This window comes from Scleropages formosus, chromosome 10 (genome assembly GCF_900964775.1).
Source record: "Scleropages formosus chromosome 10, fSclFor1.1, whole genome shotgun sequence".
In the NCBI taxonomy this organism is placed as follows: Eukaryota; Metazoa; Chordata; class Actinopteri; order Osteoglossiformes; family Osteoglossidae; genus Scleropages; species Scleropages formosus.
In genome coordinates, this window is record NC_041815.1 from 30962384 (window position 1) to 30977450 (window position 15067).

The 15067-nt window shown below is 61.0% G+C and overlaps 1 protein-coding gene across 1 annotated transcript; it reads left to right on the top strand.

The window, feature by feature from the left end:
* Positions 1 to 819: 819 nt before the first annotated feature.
* Positions 820 to 12271, top strand: tiparp (TCDD-inducible poly(ADP-ribose) polymerase). Its single transcript, XM_029255359.1, has 6 exons — positions 820 to 1085; positions 2640 to 3470; positions 8691 to 8919; positions 9204 to 9391; positions 10862 to 11122; positions 11542 to 12271. The coding sequence occupies exons 2-6, from the start codon at positions 2671 to 2673 to the stop codon at positions 11987 to 11989; spliced, it is 1926 nt and encodes a 641-aa protein (XP_029111192.1). The 5' UTR covers positions 820 to 1085; positions 2640 to 2670; the 3' UTR covers positions 11990 to 12271.
* Positions 12272 to 15067: the final 2796 nt, after the last annotated feature.

Consider the following 15067-nt stretch of genomic DNA (forward strand, 5'->3'; position numbering starts at 1 on the left):
CCTCATTCGAAACCCTTAACCACATTTCACAGCCTCGTGTATGGAGGTGTGTGTGTGTGTGCGCGTGCGCGCGCCTCACGTCGCTCTGCTCCTCTTTTGGAGGGAAAATACATTTTGTATTAATGTAGGTCAGCCAGTCAGTCGGACCCTGTTCCTTGCGGCGCTGATGCTCTTCCAGGCCTTTCCAGGGTTGAACTGTCCCGCCCCTTTGACCCTTCACACACACTCACACACACAAACAAACACACGTGCACACGTACGGTGACATGGGGTCGCGACGCGCTGCGTGTCCCGACTTGTGCCGCGGGATGCCGACGCGGCGTCGCGCGACGTTACGTGTCTCGCTTTGGGGTACGACGATTGACGCGCGCACACGCGTGACTGAGCAGGTGCGCACGCGCTCCCCGCGTCCCTCGGCACCCTCGGGTGCGTCTCCCACGAGCTGCCGAGGTCTCGTGCTGACCCGCGCTGACCTGCGGGTACATCCGCGACGCGTCCCCCCTCCCCCCCGCAGCCCGGACAGGCCACGTGTCCCCTTCGCCCCATGCCATGGTGGACAAGAATGTGAACGTGTGACTGTGAGAAAATTCCTCCTCCCCCCCCTGCGCGCTCCGGCGGGGAGCTGCCAGCCATCGCGCTCTCTCTCTCTCTCTCTCTCTCTCTCTCTCTCTCTCTGTCACACACAGAGGCACGCACGCACGTACACACGCTCAGCTTCCTGTCATAGACAGAAGGAGCCGCTGCTCTCCGCCTGTCTGCGCTCCTCGTCACGGCCCACCCCCACCCCCCCGCACGCCACATCCCCCCCCGCCCCGCGCGCTCCCAGCGCTGAGCAGTGTGCGCGCGAGCACTGCGTGTGTGTCACTGTGTGCGTGTCTGTCCGTGCGGAGCGTGTGAGCTGCCGGAGGAGAAGCGCAGCGCACCGAGCGCCCTCGCGACAGTCGCGAGCCGCTCCGCTCGAGGCTCCTGTGTGCTGCCGCTGCCACCACCGCCGCTTCGCGCGAGCTGTCACGCACGTCCTCGAGGACATGAGAGGCTCTTGATCGAACGGGACTCGAGCGGACGGGAGACGGATCTGTCTCAAGGTGGGTACCGAGACACACACACACACACACACACACACACACAAGCGCGCGCGCGCAGAGGCTGCGAGGGAGGAAACAGTCCCGTGGTGGGCGCGAGAGACACGTCCACAAGCCCGTCCGCGCGCCGCGCCGCCCCGCTCCGACCCTCGGTCCTCGCGAACCGTCCGATCCCCCCCACCCCCCACCCCCCGTGCCTCACACACCGCTCGGACCCGCAGCCTGTCCGGCGGTGACCCCTCCGCTCCGCCGACAGAAGAGAAGAAGAGAAGAGAATCGGCTCTGCGGTGGTCGCGCGCCCATGGCTGTCGTGCAGGCGCGCGCCGTCCCGTGCCGCTGCGCTCGAGCGCTCGAACAAAGGGGGCGAACGTGCGGAGCTGCGCGCGCTGCGCCCGCGAACTGCGGCTCCCAGATTGAAGCGACAAAGAGGCGAGAGGCACGCGGGCACGTAAGCAAAAACAAGGTAAAAAAAAAAGGGGAAAGAAGAAGAAAAAGAAGAAGAAGAAAAAAAAAAAAACAGCGTAACAGGGAGCGCCGTCTGTGCCGAAGTTGCCGCAGTGCTCGTTCGGTCCGGTGTGTGTGTGCGTGTGTGTGTGTGTGTGTGTGCGCGTGTGTGTGTGTGTCCGTCCGTCCCCGCGGGCTTGTTTCGGTGCCGCCGCTGCCCTCCTACCTACCCTGTTTTTACACTGTTACACACAACTGTTTCCGACCGAGTGAGCTGAGTAACAATGTTACTAACGAGTATCTTTTCTCACAGCACACGACGATCCGTCTTGCTTACAGCTCATCCTCTACCCGTACCTCACCTGTACTTCTACCCATAGTACCCCACACTGTACTACACTCACAGTGTTAGTTGTAACGTTGTCGCTACACACATGATTGATTGTCGCAGTGTCGTTTCAGTTCCACCCGCCGCTGCCGCGTGTGCCACCTTATGATCGTGTCGTCACAATGTTACACACTGAGACAGAGCAGAGGTTACGCGACAGGAACGGAGCGGAACGGAACTGAACGCTCTTAGTCTTACACAGCCAGGTGGGGTAACAGCGTGTCACTGGTGAGGATGACTGTCGCCTGTCGGTACAAGTGACCTGACAATATTGTGAGCGTTGCTCATGCTGCTCTCTTGTATCACGCTGTTGTTAGAGTGTATCCCTCGTTACGAAGTTGTTACAACACGGTCCGACGCAGTGTCTCGCTGTGTCATTGGCAGTCGGGAGGCACGGAGTGTCTGAGGAAGGAATACACTTCTGTATTTAGTCCTTTGTGACTGAAACACTTCAGTTTCGTTTCACTCATCTCTCTCTCTCTCTCTCTCTCTCTCTCTCTCTCTCTCTCTCTCTGACACACACACGCAGAGAGAGACTCCGCTTTCTGTTCTCTCCAGTGGCACCGCTCGGCGTTTATCTCGCTCTGGGGGGTGACGCGGCTCTCCGGGTCCGTGCCGAAGCACCGTGTCGCGCAGGGGTCACGCGGATCCTCAGCGAGTGCCGCCCGAAGGGTTTCCGACACCGCCGAGTCACGTTTCTGTCTCGCTCTCTCCCTTCCGCTCAGGCTGTGCGAGGACCATTCCCTGCTCTGGACCATGGAGAAAACCGTACGTCTGATGCGGAAGCCGGCGGACGGTGACGAGCGGGTCGCGGTCACCCGCGGCGCCGACTTCGGGGAGCAGCAGGTGGGCCTGGCGGACAAGATCCCCCTGCTGAAGCCCCACTTCAAGAAGAAGCACTCTCCGAGGAAGCTGGACCCCAAGCGCCTGAGGACGCTGGAGAACCCCATCCTGACCACGCTGCTGAGCTCGGACGAGCTTGTGGCGGGGGACGGGGTTTTCGTCCCGCAGAACCCGGCGAGACCGCAGAGTACGCTGTGCGCTGCCGCCGTGGAGAAGCGGGAGAAGGTCCGCCGCGGGTGTCTGAAGGAGGACGCCGACGGACACGGGGCTGTGGTCGTGGAGGTGGCCGGGGACATAGCGGAGGGCAGCCCGCAGAAGGCGACCGACATCCAGGGGCTGACCGCGGCCCCCGCCGAGGGCCGCTTTCAGCCGGCGGCACCCGCCGCGCCGCCGCCCCCCAAAGAGGGCCGGTGCCGGAGCGAGATGTTCGAGGATAAAAGCGACGAGGCCTCCTTGGACCTCGTCTTCGAACTCTTAACCCAGCTGCAGTACCACACGCACCAAGGGGACAGCGTGGCCATCTGCGTGGACTTCCTGTGGGGCATCTGCGTGTACGGCAGCGACTGCGAGCGCCACCACACCGTGCTGCCCTACCACTGGCAGATCCGCAGGGCGGAGTCTCGCGTCTGGCAGAGCATCTCTGACGAGTCCCAGGAGCAGCTGGAGAGGCTGTACTGCTGCCCGGACAACGAGCAAGTGCGTCTCAAGTTCCAGTAAGTGCCTCGCTTTCCGTTCGCCTTCGCGGCTTCTGCTTTTTGGGTCCGCGCCGAGCGCTGCTGGGGTGCGGCGCGATGTGCCGCGCCGTGCCGTGTTTTGGGCAGCGTTCGGTCGGCAGCTCCCTGGCAGAACGCGCGGCACCGACGACGGGCCTCTCCGTGTGTCACCGAGCGAGTGTCTCTTTCTCTCTGTGCGCGTCTGCGTGGGTGTGTGCGGTTTCCATACCTGCGCACCGTTTCCTCCCGTTCGATGAACTCTCTGCGACTCTGCGAACACGCGGTGCCCTCGCAGTGGCAGCGCTGCAAAGAGGAAGCGCCGCTGGGTTTGCAGTGAACTTCTGTGACCTTCTCATGCCTGCTGCAGTCAACCGACAGACGCTGACCTGCGCGCAGACACACACACGCACACACACACGCACACACACAAACACATACACGTGCGCGCGCCTGCGCCCTGTGGTCATCTATGATAACCTGCACACACACGCGTTATTTTAGAAACACACGGACACATCTGAGTCCCACAGACTCCCCTTCGTTCTCTCTGCCGGTGAGACACACACACAGAGCAAGAAATGTCACTTTGGCACACCGATGGACGGAACCTTGGCGCTCCGTTTGTTAGTTTGCCTTTTGCAATGAGCTCCAGCCAGCCCGCGAACGCACTGCACAGCAACTGTACACCTTTGCCATGAGCTCGGAGTGCCTGGTGCCACATTCGTGGTTGGGCTCCTCCAGTTCTTTTTTAGACGTCGTGTTTGCGGTTTCGGTTGCTGTGCGGAAGGACTTCTCTCGCTCCCCGTAGGCCCTCTGAGCGACACCCCGTTGTCGTGGCAACGGTCCTTAGATAAGCGCACCGGCGTGCTGCGACCGGGGCTCGGCTCACGACAAGCGCGACGCTCTCACGGAGTGCCGTTGACACGGCAACGGTCTTGCGATGCCACCGGCGTTCGAAATGGGGGGGCGGGCTCGGCTCATGGCGGATGAGGGATCCCTCAGCAGTGCGGATGCTGGTGGAAGGAGGAGAGCTGGCGTACTGGATCCTCTTCCTCCCACACGCACGCACACACGCACGCACACACACACACACACACACACAAGTGCCCTCCTGGTCGACTGCTCTCTGACGTGTGGTTTGTAGTTAGAAGTGGCCTCATTGAACAAAGTCCAAATATTCCGCATAGCAAGCAAGACCACCTGGATGTGTGTGTGTGTCATGGGGGCGCTGAGCCACATGCCTCACCTCTTCCCTGGACCGAGTCTTGGGTCCCGTGTGGATCGCAGCCTTGGGGTGCGGTGACCAGGTCGCGTTCCGCGTGGGACGAGGAGGATGGGGCGGGGGGTGCGGTGTGTGTCGTCACTCAGGGCTCTTCTAACCTCCCTGTGTCTCTGGGTCACTGCCTTGGGCAAGAGGAACATGTGATTCCCCGTTGACGGATCTTGTGTTTTCCACACACACACACACACACACACACACACACACACACACACACACACACACCTCTTTTCTGGTACATTTCCTCCCAACTCTCCACACCCCCCCCCTTTTCCTGATCCAACACTAACGTAACGCTGATGGTAACAAAAAGCCTCCATGCAGGTTTAGAGGCTGAGGTGCGAGGAGCCCTTGATCTGCTCTGCCGACCTGCCGCAAATTCCCACGATTCCCCGCTGGAACGGGCAGGAGCATCAGGCCGGCTTTCGACTTTATCGGGGGCGCCGGGACCGGGCTTCGGGATGACCCGTTCCTAGGGCCGACTCCGCCGTGCCGTAGCCCGTTTTGAGCGGCGCTTACCGCGTCCCTGCGGGTCCTTCGGCGACGGGACGGGGCTGCGGGACAAGTGCTTCACGCGAAAGGTATCGCGTGACCGTGCTGCGATTGCCGTCGCGAAGTGTGTGTCAGGTGACGGAAGGCCGACGGTCGCGAGCTCCTTCACCTCTCGGGTCGAGGGCTTCGGCGTTTCGCCCTCCCGTCACTCTGACTCAGCTAGGTGCCGCATTTCCGCGTGTGACAGAGTGCGAGATGCGTGACGCCGAGCGGTGGATGACGCCTCGCGCAGTGGCGAGAGGGCGCAATCTTCTCCGGCTCGGACTTCCGGGAAGGCTGCGCCGAGGGCGCGTTTGCGTGCGTTTGCGTGCGTTTGCGTGCGTTTGCGTGCGTTCGCTCGCAGCGTTCGCCATGTGTCACCGCATCTCCCGCTGCCCCAGCTGACGTCGGCACCTCCCCGCGGGCTTATCGGCACACCGGGGCGTGTGCGCGTCTGTTTGCTTTTCCTTTGCTCGGCAGCGTTTTGAAAGGGCGGCTGAAGGTGACATCACCGGGTTGGGCTCAGTGGGCCCCTTGTGGTCACGGGTCACCGAGGTCACGGGGCTGGCGGGGTGGGGGGGGGGGGCGTGACTCAGAGCACATGGCCGCAGCGCCTCGGTGCCGGGGGTCCGGTTACAGCGACCGCGTGTGCGTGATTCGAAGGGAGCGCGGGCCTCGCGCTCCGTGGGACTAATTACACAGCCAGACAGACGACATTCTTGCAGCGCCTGCACCCGGACGCCACGTGTGTGCGTTCGCTGCGCGTCGGCACACCGTCAGAAGGGTGTTACCACGGTGCGTGCTCGCCGGGTGTTAGCCGCCCATTGGCTGCGTGTTACCGGCGTGTTGCCAGGGCGTTAGGTGTACGTAACGCGAGCGCTGTGCGTATTTTGGGCCTTCGGGGTTTTTGCTCGGACAGCTGGTGCCTTCGCACCCGACCCGAAGGCGGCGGGTTTGAATCCCACCTCCAGCTGTAGTGCCCCTGAGTAAGGGACCCGCGCCGGTAAAACAAGAAGCGCGAGTCCACTGACGGTGCAAGGAAGGGGCTTCGGAGAAAAGAGACACGTGAATGAAAAAATGCCGGCGAAAGGTGTCAGCGGCGCGTTTCCTCGACGTTTCCTGTCGCCTTCGCTCCCGTGTCAGCCGGGGAACCGGATGTACCCTGCCGGCGCCCCGCTCGCAGCGGACGAGTCCGTCGTTCTCCGACGACACGGCGTTCGTTTTCCGCCCCATCCAGGACCGTTCGTTACGTGTGTGCGCGTGTGTGTCGGCAACGCGTGCGTAAGCGCCGTTGACTCAGCGCGCGTGAATGCGTCTGAATGCCTGTGTGTGCGTTGGCATAGGTGTGCCCGTACACGTGTGCGGACTGAAACGGGGGGGGCGGAGCCGACTCCGTTGCCGGGACTTGCGCTCCGACTTGTTGCGCCGCTGGAACGGGCCGCTCTTCCAGAGGCCGCGTGACGGGCCGGGACCGCGCTCGGGGCTCCGCTCCCGCCGTAGGAACACGGGGAGATATTTGGTGAAGCCCCTCCCCCGCAATCGTCCGAGAATTTCAAATTGGAACGTATTTGCGTGAACGGTTGTCTCTCGCTTGTGCCGTAAGGTTCGGCTTGTCTGAGTGTTCAGAAAACACAGCTTTGTGAGAGAGAGAGAGAGAGAGAGAGAGACAGAATTCCTCCTGTACTTGTCTCTCTGCCACTTGGCCACTTGTTCACAATCGTGGTAACCTGGGAATTTTACCACGACGTCGCGGCCGGCTGATGCTCAACGGAGGTCAGCGTCCCGAGTTTCCGCAGAGCCTCTGGCAGGTCGTGCTCCTTCTCCCCCCGTCCCACAATGCAACCGCGCACCTGCGTCCGCGGCCACCCGGAGCCCAGGTGTTTGAGGCTCCGCCCACCAAGCCGCCACGCCCCGTTGTGAAACAAAGTGCTGAACGCCGGAGAGCTCTCTGCCAGGTTCCAGCAAAGGTGTGTGCGTGCGAGTGCGCGTGCGAGTGTGCGCGCGCGTTCCGGGCTCTCGGAGAAGCAGCTCTTTCTCACGGAGGCCTTTCTCTTCTCCTCCTCCCCCCGTCATGAGCTCTTCGAGAGACTTGCGTGCAGCGCCTGTCCCCTGAGAGCAGGGCCAACCAAGTGCGTTGCTGTTTGTCGAACCCGTGTCTTTAACCGCCGCGCCGCGGTCGCACCTGCGCCTTCGGGCTCCGAGGTGAGCGCAACGCAGCCCTGCAGCCGCTCCGCATTACTCAGCACGGCTGCGGCACGAAAGTGATGAGTGTGCGGTTTTGGAGGCGGAAGTCGCCCGGCTGCCACCGAAGATGATGCCGAGTTCCTGCGAGAGAAGGGGGGGACAGCGTGCCTGTGCGTGTGCGTTTCACACTGAAAGGATTTGTGTTTGGATGTTTACCGAACAGTGTGTGTGTGTGTGTGTGGGTGCCGAGGGAGCGCTCTGTCCTTGGCAGGGAGACCTCGTTCGCAATTAATCCTCTTCTTCCGCACATCACTGTAACGTCACTCCTGCCTGAAACACTTTCTTTCCCAGTTCGTTTCTCGGGACGGAACCTACCGTTGTACCTTTGAGGGAAACGCTCTTATTGTTATCGTCGTTATGAACCTTCATTACCTGATTTAGCCATTTTCACAGCAGGGCGGTGATTACTGTATCAGTTCAGAGTAAGTACTTTTCTCAGCGGTCCTAAAACCGGAGGTGGGATTCGAACCCGGGTCCTTCCATTTGCCGGTCCCTGGGGCCGGACACCGTGCTGCAGCCGCGCCCGTCATAAATATGCAACGCTATACAAACTTTGTGTTCTGAAGGTCAGTTCAAAGTGTGATCCTATCATGAGCTGCAGCAGGTGGCACAGTACTTAGGACCTGCAATCTGAAGGTTCTTGGTTCGAATCCCACCCCCTGCTGAAATGCACTTCGTCTGGGTACTCTCTCTGAGTTGACACGGTGAAAGTCACCCTGCTCCACGAAGTGGAAAATGGCTCTGGGGGGGGGGGCTCTCCGGTCAAAGCGGTGGGACTGTTAAAGGTCCGTAACGGACGGGTGCGATCCTCATCGAGGTCTGAAGCGGGCGCCGAACCCACGGCTCCCCAGAGGTTTGCCGTTTAGCTTGAGCGCGGCCCCGGTGCGGGGGGGGACGAGGCGAGCGCGGTCCGCACGCTGGCACCGGTCTCGTGTTTATCGACTCCGACCTGAGCTCCGGAAACACGCGCGTTGTTCTTCGGTGCCGTCGTCAGGGTCGCCGCTAACGGTTGCGGAAACTCTCGAAATCTGCGTTCGCCGGAAGCGCCAGTCGCCCCCGCGGTAAACGCCCCTCTGCCCGTGCCTCGGGCCCACGCGGCCCCTCTTTGGGGGCCGTCAGTGACCCCCCCACCTCACTCTGTCTCGCTCTCTCCTCACCCCCAACAGCGGCCGCATCTTCACACTGGACTTCAACACCATGCGAGTCAGCGACCTGGAATTTGACCTGGTCAGACGTCTGTCCACGCCCCCCGGAGTGACGGCCGCGCCCCCCGGCTCGGCGGCCGCGTCCCTCGGCTCGGCGGCCGCGTCCCTCGGCTCGGGCCCCGCCCCCAGCTGTCGCACGGTGTGGAAGTACTACTGCAGAGACAACTTTGGCTGGAGAGAGTACTCCGAGGTGAGCGGGATCAAGGCTTCGGGTTCGCGTACAGAGCAACCTGCAGAGCTGAGCGTCACGCGCCGTCATCCGGCGTTTCGGGGGCGGGTCGGGCCGGGTCCTGCTCTCCGGTGGGCCTGGGGTTCGAGTCCCGCTCGGGGCGCCTTGCGACGGACCGGCGTCCCGTCCCGGCTTCCGTCCCCTCTCCCTCCGGCCTTTCGCCCCGTGTTTCAGGCGCCCCTTTACGCAAAGAAGCGACGCAAGTCCTTTCGAGAGCTTCCCTTGACCGTCTCTGTGCTTTGCAGCCCGTCGTGCGGCTCATAGAGGAGGCGAGCGGCCGCGGCCTGAAGGAGGTGCGTTTCATCACGCTCCAGAACCAGTACATCCTGAACATCCGCGAGGGCTTCCAACAGAACGCCGTCTTCGGCTTCCGCCGGCAGATCAAGAAGAGGCCGCTCTTTGTCTCGTCCGTCATGCTCCTGCCGCACCTCCAGTGAGTACACCGGGTGCCGGACGCTGCCGCCTCTGAGGGCCGCGGCACAGCGCAGCGGCTTTGCGTGCAAGGCGGTGTGGAAGCGTGCTTGAAACTTGGTGTGTGTGTGTGTGTGTGTGTCGCAGCCCGTGTTTCTGTGCTCATGCTGTGTTTTTTACCTAGTCTGAAAGCAAAAGCCCACCGACCCCATCCCTCTCATGTCCCCCTGGGGTGTTACTGGGTCTTGGGGGGGGGTTTAGCCGATTTTGTCTCCTCCCCTGGTGCCTGGGGGACGATGATGATCTGTTCCTAGGAGCTAGGCGACACGGTGGCACAGCGAGTAGCGCTGCTGTCTCACAGCGCCTGGGTGGTGCGAGAGGACGTGGGTTCCATCTCCACTCAGTCTGTATGGAGTCTCCCTGTGTCTGTGTGGGTTTCCTCTGGGTGCTCTGGTTTCTTCCCACAGTCCAAAGACATGTTGTTCAGGTTCCCCATAGTGTGTGAGTGACAGAGAGAGTGTGTGTCTTTCCCTGATGTATGGATGAGTGACCCAGTGTCTTTAGTCTACCTAGCAGTGTAAGTTACCACGGTGAATAGGGTGTGTGGGCTGATAACACTACATAGAGTTCATTGAAAGTTGCTTTGGAGAAAAGTGTCTGATTAATAAATAAATGTAATTTAAAGTCGGGTAGCAGAGAGCAGGAGGTCAAGAGCGTGTCTGTAAACACACGACGGCCTTTAAAGTACAGTGCTCTCCTCCCCCTGTCCAGGTCGTGTTCCCTCCCTCTTTGGCTTCACGCCCTGTGTTGCCAGGTTAGACTCTGGCTCGCTGCAACCCCCCCTTGGGACAGACAGTGGTGTGTGTGTGTGTGCGTGTGCGTGTGTGCGCGTGTGTGTGTGTGTGCGTGTGCGTGTGTGTGTGTGCGCGTGTGTGTGTGTGTGCGTGTGCGTGTGTGCACGCGCCCTCCTCTCCTCCCCTCCATTGTAACAACAATGTAACTGCAGTGTAGCAACATTGTAACCATGTTTTAACAAACACTGTTACATAACGAATCTCACAGTCCTCTAGTAGCGGTTACACTGTATCTGCTGTTACACCTCTTTTTTTTACCATTCCCACCGTTTTTAACCCTTTTTGTCCCACTCTGGTCTCTTTGGTGCATAACTTACATTTGCAGTTATGCATTCAACAGACACTTTTCTCCACATCTCGCAGAAAATACAGCGTGTTCATTCCATGAGCAGGAAGAGACACTTAGATGCAGACGTGTGATCCTCAAGTGCGGTTCGTTTGTTTTTCCCACCATAACTTCTTCCGCATCACCGTGAGAGTTGCATGCGGCTTCGGCGATCGATAGGACCCATCGGTCAGATCGTCCTACGGGAACCGTACGTGTTCGGCGCGCAGCCTCCCGCCCGCGGTCCTCCCGCGCGGCTCTGTCCGTGGCGCCGAAACGTGACCGAGCGCGTTGCTCTGCGTTCCCCCCGCAGGACCCTAAGCGGCCTGGCGTCTCCGCAGGGCCCCGGCCCCCTGCCCCTGTCGCCCACGTCCTGCGACCCCTCCCGGGCGTACCCGGAGACCTGGGTGCCCATGAGCTCCTACCAAGACTTCATCCAGGTTCCGGTGGCGAAGGAGGACCGCAGCTACCGCACGGTCTACAGCCTCTTCCACAAGACTGTGTCGGAGACCAAGTTCCGCATCCTGAGGATCCTGCGGGTGCAGAACCCCTTCCTCTGGGAAAAGTACAAGAGGTACGTTGAGAGGATGATGTCATATTTACTGCGTTGTCACGGCAACGCGGCGGTCGCAGTCAATGGGGGATGGGCGAGCCGTGCGAGGGAAGAGATCCTCTGCCGCCGGGGCAGTTTTGGGTAATTGGGACATTTTTTTTTGGTTCTCTCAACCTGTGAAAACATCTCACTCGTCCTGAGGGCAGGAGGAGCAGGGGGGTGAGTCAGAGGCACGAGGGGAGCTTTTTACTGAGGCGCGTGTGCGTCTCTGTATTTTCCAGCAGCAATGCACACGAGGCGCTCCGGTATCTGTGAGCTTCTGAATCCTCCCCTGTTCCGCTGCCTTGTAACGCACAGACGCGCACACACGCGCACACACGCGCACACACGCGCACACACGCGCCCTGAACGCCTGTCGTTCCCTTTCCTACCCGGCACAGGAAGAAGGAGTACATGTCGCGCAAGATGTCGGAGATGGACCGCATGCTGAACGAGCGCCACCTCTTTCACGGCACGTCGCAGGACGTCGTGGAGGGCATCTGCAAGCACAACTTCGACCCGCGCGTGTGCGGCAAACACGCCACCATGTTCGGCCAGGGCAGTTACTTTGCGCGCAAGGCCGTCTATTCGCACAACTTCTCCAAGCGCTCGGCCAAGGGCGTCCACTGCATGTTCCTGGCCAAGGTGCTGACGGGACGCTTCACGGCGGGCAACCCGTCGCTGCGGCGCCCGCCGCCGCTCAGCCCCAGGGACCCTTCCGGCGACTTGTACGACTCGTGCGTGGACAACTGGCTCGACCCCCAGATCTTCGTCATCTTCAACGACGACCAGAGCTACCCGTACTTCATCATCCAGTACGAGGAGGTCAGCGGCACCGTGTCGGTGTGACGCCGCGTCCGCTCCTCGCGGACGGATCCTGCTGCTGGGCGACGGACGCCGACGGACGCCCCCCCCTCCCCCCCGGCATCGCCGAGCTCTCGCGACACCCCGACCGTTCTTCTCTCGGGGTTTATTTCCTCTCTCTTCCTGCTGGAATCCAACCGCAGTTTGCGAGAAACTTTATACATTTTTCTGTTTATATTTCAACTGTGTGCCTTTTGTTCATAAAGAAATGTTTATTTATGTTAGTTACTGTAAGACGGCAGTAAATAAAACTTTTAATGACACCTTCGGGGGGCTCTGACCAGATATTGGTGCCTTACAGCATCACACTCCCTTTGGTGTCCAGGAGGATGTAGGGTGTGTGTGTGTGTGTGTGTGTTGTCAGGGGGCTCCTCCTCACACCGAGAAGGGCAGCTCCCTGTTGCTCCAGTCTGGTGTCGACACCTCGCTCCATCTCCCCAGGATGCAAAAAAACATTCTGGGCTCCAGCGACACCAGTCTCTCACGCACACACACACACACACACGCACACGGGGTGCAAACGGCAGATGCGCGACATGGACGGAGGGCTCCGTGTTTGTGTGTGAAACTGCAGGTCTCCCCGGTCATGAGGTGCACATGGTGGGGGGGGGGGGTCCTCGTCACACACTCCGCCTTTGGTGTCTCCTGGACGCGCGGGGAACTGGGACGGACGGCCGCGAGGACACGCCGGACGCCTCCAAGCGCCTTCTGCCGTCCTCTCCCGTCCAGTTTTACCGTTTCTTCCCTGACCGCCGGCCGAAACGACACCGCACCGCAGTAGGAATGACCCCGGATGGAAACCCGCCGCTCTGTGACTTCTTTACAGCACAGTGATGAATAGTTGGCCTCCGCCCACAAAATCGAGGTCGCGCGTCAGCGAGACGTCCGGCGCAGTCCCGGCCCGCCGCCCCTGCCGCCCCCGGGCCCCGCGACCCCCGGCCCCCGCGTCTCGCCAGATCCGCCGCGCTAATCGGGCCCGTTGAATAATTCAGCGCTCCGGCGGCGGGATGGATGACACGCTTCGCGGCTGAATGAGCGCCAGAGCCGCGCGCCCGCCGCCGACCGTGGATGAGCGGCCTGACAAAAGCGCATTAATTATTCACACGGAGGGAAAGTTGTTCGGGCCCCGGGTGGGGTTCGGGCGCCGGGACGGACGGAAGGAACCAAGTGCGCCGGCGGTGGGTCCCCGGGCCTCTCACCCTGTTTCTGCGCGGCTCCGTACAGCGCAGACGCTGCGCAGCTGCAACCAATGAACATTCCGGCTCCACCCGCATCATTTCAGATTTCTACCGTAAGCCGTTAAAAGCGCCGGCGGCCAAATATGGGCCGGATCCCACGGTGAACTTTGAGTCACCCCTGAAGCAGCCCGCTCAGCCTGACCTCTGACCTGAGCCTAAGGACCTGGAGCTCCGGTGGCCCTCTGCAGGCCAGAACGGCTCCGCCGGATCGGCGTCGTCCGGCGTGCCGAAACGAAGGGGCTCCGGGGCCAGCGGTCAGGTGACCCCCTGAGGCCCGGCGCCGGGAGAGCGGCGCTTCGGACCCGAGAAGGTCCGTCGGCCCGTTCCTCTCGGCCTGCTGTCACTTTTACTTTTTCTAATTGGGGCTCAGGAGCTCTTGGTGGGAAGGTGGCCTTTCCAGGAAGCGCTCATTAGGGCAGCGCCCCGGCGCATTTGGAAATCACACTGGAAAAAGAAACGTGAGCTCAGGATTTCACGGAAATTCGCTTTACCGCGTTCGCCGCACACGGTAAATCCATGCCGTTTACGACCGAAAGGTGAAGTTCCTGCGTTCCTGCGCCCCCGTGTTTTATTTTGCCGAGACCCGCAGGCCGAGGCATGCTGGGAGATGGTGTCGCGCACGTCTCCGGTGTCCTGGGACTGGAGCTCCTGCCTGAGCGTGTGCCGACAGACAGGGAACTGTACCGTGCTGTACCTTACACGCTCGCCCAGTTTACTCTCGTTTGTTTACACATTTGAGTAAATATGACGGCACGCGCTTCCGTTTGTCTCCTTCGTTCACGTTCACGTTTATGCGTTTATCGGCCGCTTTTCTCCGAAGCGAACCGCACCTCGGAGCTAAGAAAGTGTCCCGGCAGCAGACGGGGGGAGGCCGGCGACGGTCGCGGCAGTCGTTCCGATAGCACCGTTTTACACCGGTAACCGTGTGGAGATGAGCAGACAAGAGACTCTCAAACAGATGGGTTCGAGACATTCCCTGACTGCTGGGAGGGATTCAGCAGCTCCGAGGGACTCGGGAAGCTCATTGCACCACGTTCCGCATGCAAGACCGACTCGTCTCGGTGCCGATTTTACACTCGGCGCCGACTCGGCACGGCTCCGGTTACATTTCCACACGTTCGTGTACGAGATCGTTTCCGAAGAACGGGGTGAGGGGAAAAACCCATTTAGTGCACAGCGGACAGGAACGGCTCGACCCTTCGCCCTCTTTCATCTTGCGCCAAGTCGTGTGTCACATTTCGAGGGAACGTGTGAGAAATGAAAGTGGCGGCGCAGGCGGGTCGCTGTGAGGCTCCGCTTCTGTTCTCGCTGAACTCATTTTGTGTCAGGAAAGGGGCCCCGGGGCAACGCTAAACCCCCGTGAAAGTCGCTCTGTTTCCCATCTGTGCCTTTCATATTCGCAATAAAGAGAAAGCGGTAAAAAAACAGGCCTAAATCCTATCAGAATGCGAGCTCCCGCCGGAGAGCCAATGGGCTTCGAGAGAGGGTCGCAGGGGGCGGGACTTGAGGAAGTGCGTCTGGGCGCCGTGCGCAGAAGGGCTTTACGCTGGGATTGAGGCGCGCACCCCCGCCCCTGCCTCCGCCCCGCCGCCCCACCACCCGTTTCCTGTTTAGAGAGCTGGGAGGCGCTGGGACGGACGCCCCGGTGCCCAGGGGGGTGGGGGCGGGTGGGGGTGGGGCTGGCATGAGTACGTGCGGCGCGGGCAGAGCTGCGTGGAGGGAGGCAACAGGATGTTCAGCCCTCAGGAATGCGTACGCCCCATGTCGTGTCTGCAGAACGCATCGCTCGGCCCTGCCCCCGCTGCCCGGGGGGGGGGGAGAGGGA